This window comes from Tupaia chinensis, unplaced genomic scaffold (genome assembly GCF_000334495.1).
Source record: "Tupaia chinensis unplaced genomic scaffold, TupChi_1.0 Scaffold000232_1, whole genome shotgun sequence".
Classification (NCBI taxonomy): domain Eukaryota; kingdom Metazoa; phylum Chordata; class Mammalia; order Scandentia; family Tupaiidae; genus Tupaia; species Tupaia belangeri.
Genome location: NW_006159708.1, coordinates 1361087 through 1365495, shown reverse-complemented (window position 1 = coordinate 1365495; position 4409 = coordinate 1361087). Strand labels below are relative to the sequence as shown.

The window sequence follows — 4409 nt, the reverse complement described above, 5'->3', positions numbered from 1 at the left end:
ACATATGTGTGTGTACACACACACACATATATATATATATATTTATCTTATATATATTTAAAGAATTATTTTATTGAACTTTATTTGTTTAGTTAGTTATAATTTGACCAGAGAGGGACAGAGAGAGAGAGGGAGAGGGAAAGTGAGTAAAGTGTAATTTATGAGCTAGTAGACACAGTAAGGGATTAATAACTAATAATAAAATTGAGCAATTTGGGGCTAGCAGGTGGATTGTTTGAGTCCCAGACCTGGCAGCTTGCTTTTTCCCTTTTTCCCTTTTTGTCTCTCTCTCTCTGATGAGAGCATTTAAAATAAATTAAAAAATTATTTTAAATTTTTAAAAATAATAATAAGTAAAATTAAATAAATACTTCTTTAAAAATAGAGCAGTTAAAATAAAAATTATGATGAAAGTTATGCGAATGCAGTGTCTCTTCTCTCAGAATATCAGATTACATTTGACCACAAGTTACTGAAATTGGAAAGTTAAACTGTGGGTAAGAGGGGAATACTACGGGAAGGCAAGCAGTCACTTTAGTTCCTTCCTGTAGATACTGACCTCTTCCATTTTCTACTGTATTTTGATCAATTTCAGGGGCCTTCAGAGAGCTGATGATATTTTTAAGTGAACTTTATAGTTATTATCTGATTATGGGTATCAGGTAGCTATTAGCTTATACAGTTCACATATCCTTAATAAATCTTTATTTTTTAATGTTATTTATTATTCTTCCATTTGCTATAGGGTGTACGTGTGCGAGAGAGAGAGAGAGAAACCGAGAAAGCAAGCCATCAGGTCCAGGACTGGAACCATGGTTGACTGTGTGGGAGTCCAGTATCCCCAGCCACCACACCACCTGCCAGCCCCTAAATATTTATTTTTAAATAATGATGTTAAGATTAGACTCACATGAATGCTATGTGTCAGTATCGTTCTCTTGATTTAAAAAAGAATTACTTATTTAATTAATTCCATTTGTTATTATTTATTTATTTATTTTTAAAAATTATTATTTATTTTTAAGTGACCAGAAAGAGAGAGATAGAGAGAAGGGGAAAGTGAGAAGGCAAACCACCAGGTCTAGGACTCGAACCGCAGTTGGCCATGTGTGAATCCAGCACCTTTAAGCACCGTTTCACCTGCTGGCCCAGTCTTGATTTTTATGATATTTTCTTTATCTTTGCATTTTTTCCCAACAGATTGCCACAATCTCTCCAGGGATGGCATCCTGTGAAAATACTCTCAATACATTAAGATATGCAAACAGGTATGAGAGGTGGTTTTCCATTTTGGAATTTGAGGGGAGTGGGGCAGCATACAGTATGATTTAATGTCTGATAGGGCAAATCTTACATCATTCTTTCAGTTTTTAAAAAATATTGATTTGCGTATTATTCTTTAAGATATTTAGAATCGTTTGTCAAAATATAAAAATAAGTACAAATAATGTCATTTGCAAAGTGATATCTTTAGTAAAATTGTTTTCTATTAAAATTTTCCATTTACCTAGTTATATTTCATAATACTATACTGCATTTAAATTAAGTTATGCAAATTCTTAATAGTAGATCTCTAAAATGAAATTCAGGGGGGATTAGAGCTCTAAAATGAAATTCAGGTGGGCAGACTATATTTCTTAAATTATTTTTTACATACTGAAAAATTATCCATGATCATAGTACATGTTATATATGGAAAATAAAGGGTTTGAGTAATTAGTGCTAGCACAGTTCTTTCTGATTTTCTGTATGGTTTGTGTTTTGTTATTCATGCCAACAGTGTTATAAACTTTCATAGAGAACTGGGTCATTATAGATAGTAGAGTAAGAACATAAGGCATTATAGACCATTAAAGCAATTTATTCCTTATAGTCATGAAATGACTTTGGGTTGTGATGGGTTTACGTCTTCTATAGCTTTATTTTTTCCCACTGCTGCTGTTTTGAGTGGTTGCTTACTTAGTTTTAAATTTTTGTTGGGGCAGCCCTGCAGCCTACCAGTTCAAGCATTGTACATGGGGAGCTGGACCCCACAGGGCAATTAGACTTCATGTCCTGGCTATAGCAGCTTGAAAAACATACCAAGGAGAATTTATTCCTTTTTCATATTAAATCTGTCTCATGTTATTGAGGACAGTATTTTGAGGTGGTGGGAGAATATTAAAATTTTCATATTTTTAGGATATTATCTCTTAAGTGTTTATACTTCTTTGCTTTTAAGACTGAGCATAGTTAAAGAGTATTAGTTTTCAAAACATATGGATTTAATACCTGCTTTACCACTAAATGACAAGAAAGCCCCAGGAAAGGTAAACTCCTATGCCTGGTTTCATCGTCATCAGAATGGAGAGATTAACAATCAGGTTTATCTTAAAGGATTTTTTGTTAGTAGGACTAAAAGAGGTGATCTGTATAGAATGCTTATTTGCACAGTGCCTGGACTGTACTAAATATATTAATTATTATTCATGCTGTTATTTAATAAGCAGTTTTCTCTTAAAAATTCAGTTAGATATGGAAACTTATTTAAAAATTCTAGTTTTAGTCAGAATTGTATACTTTGAAAGTGTTTTGCAGTGTTGGGAGGTGGTTGGTAATGATATACATTGATGCTAAGTAATCAGGGTGACAAGTTAAATTCCAGTCAGATGACACATTTGAGAAATTTTAGAGGAGAGAGGAGAAAAGTTTGAGAGTGGAGGAAGTGGTTGTCCCAAGGTAAAAAGAAATGCAAAATATATGAGAAACATACATTAGTCTCTATCCTAAAGCAGAAGATATGGTTTGGATAATAAAGAGGTTAGAGTGGTTGGGTCTTGGATAGAAGAGTGATTAAGAGTTTTTAATAACTTATTTGAGGACTAGGACTCTGATATGAGTGACTTCAAAAAGTTCATGGAGGGACCAGCAGATGGCATAATGGTTATGTTGTTGAACTCAACGTGTAGTCGACTGTGTTTATACTTCTTTGCTTTTAAGACTGAGCATAGTTAAAGAGTATTAGTTTTCAAAACATATGGATTTAATACCTGCTTTACCACTAAATGACAAGAAAGCCCCAGGAAAGGTAAACTCCTATGCCTGGTTTCATCGTCATCAGAATGGAGAGATTAACAATCAGGTTTATCTTAAAGGATTTTTTGTTAGTAGGACTAAAAGAGGTGATCTGTATAGAATGCTTATTTGCACAGTGCCTGGACTGTACTAAATATATTAATTATTATTCATGCTGTTATTTAATAAGCAGTTTTCTCTTAAAAATTCAGTTAGATATGGAAACTTATTTAAAAATTCTAGTTTTAGTCAGAATTGTATACTTTGAAAGTGTTTTGCAGTGTTGGGAGGTGGTTGGTAATGATATACATTGATGCTAAGTAATCAGGGTGACAAGTTAAATTCCAGTCAGATGACACATTTGAGAAATTTTAGAGGAGAGAGGAGAAAAGTTTGAGAGTGGAGGAAGTGGTTGTCCCAAGGTAAAAAGAAATGCAAAATATATGAGAAACATACATTAGTCTCTATCCTAAAGCAGAAGATATGGTTTGGATAATAAAGAGGTTAGAGTGGTTGGGTCTTGGATAGAAGAGTGATTAAGAGTTTTTAATAACTTATTTGAGGACTAGGACTCTGATATGAGTGACTTCAAAAAGTTCATGGAGGGACCAGCAGATGGCATAATGGTTATGTTGTTGAACTCAACGTGTAGTCGACTGTGGTTGGAGTCCCAGACCAGGTGGCTTAAAACTTAAGACTGACTGTGTGCATATGTGCCAAAAATACCAAGAGGAGAAAGGAGGAGAAGGGATTGCAACGTGGCCATTCCCCCAGGGGGTGATTTCTCTCTCTCTCTCTATCTGGCGCCCACATGCACCCTATAGCAAAAATCTCTCTTAAAAAAAAAAAAGGTTCATGCATGGCCAACCAGGTGGCATGGTTAAGGCTGCTGAATCTCATTTGGCTAACTGCATGGTTTGAGTCCTATATCTTGAGGCTCAAAAGTCACGCTGGGTACGTGTGCATGCATGCCCAAAATCTTGAGGAAATGGGATTGCGGTATGACCATCACCCCAGGATGCAATTTCTGACTCTGTTTCTCTCTGATGAATAGACATGCCCTATGGCAAATACCTTTTTTAAAAAAAAGTTAATTTATTATAAACAATGGATGTTGTAAGGCATTAGGACCCTCCCTAGATGGTGCTTTCTCTCTCTCTTTCTCACTCTTGCACACATGTCCTATAGCAAATTTAAAATTAAAAGAAAAAAAGAGGCATTTCAGATTTAGGTGATAAAAGCTAACGAGGTAGTACTACTTTGTAATCCCAGCTTCTTGTGAGCTGAGGCAAGAAGGTCAATAGTTTGAGGCTAGCCTGGGCAGCATAGTGAGAACTTGTTTTTTTCTTTTCTTT

General features: G+C 34.8%; 1 protein-coding gene across 5 annotated transcripts in view; it reads left to right on the top strand.

The window, feature by feature from the left end:
• Positions 1-4409, top strand: part of KIF2A (kinesin family member 2A) — a 44430-nt gene that overhangs the window by 20713 nt on the left and 19308 nt on the right. For all 5 annotated transcript variants that reach the window (XM_006148324.3, XM_006148325.3, XM_006148322.3 and 2 more), the window contains one exon: positions 1201-1268. In XM_006148324.3, the coding sequence (XP_006148386.1) occupies positions 1201-1268 (68 nt within the window). The remainder of the gene's footprint in view (positions 1-1200; positions 1269-4409) is intronic.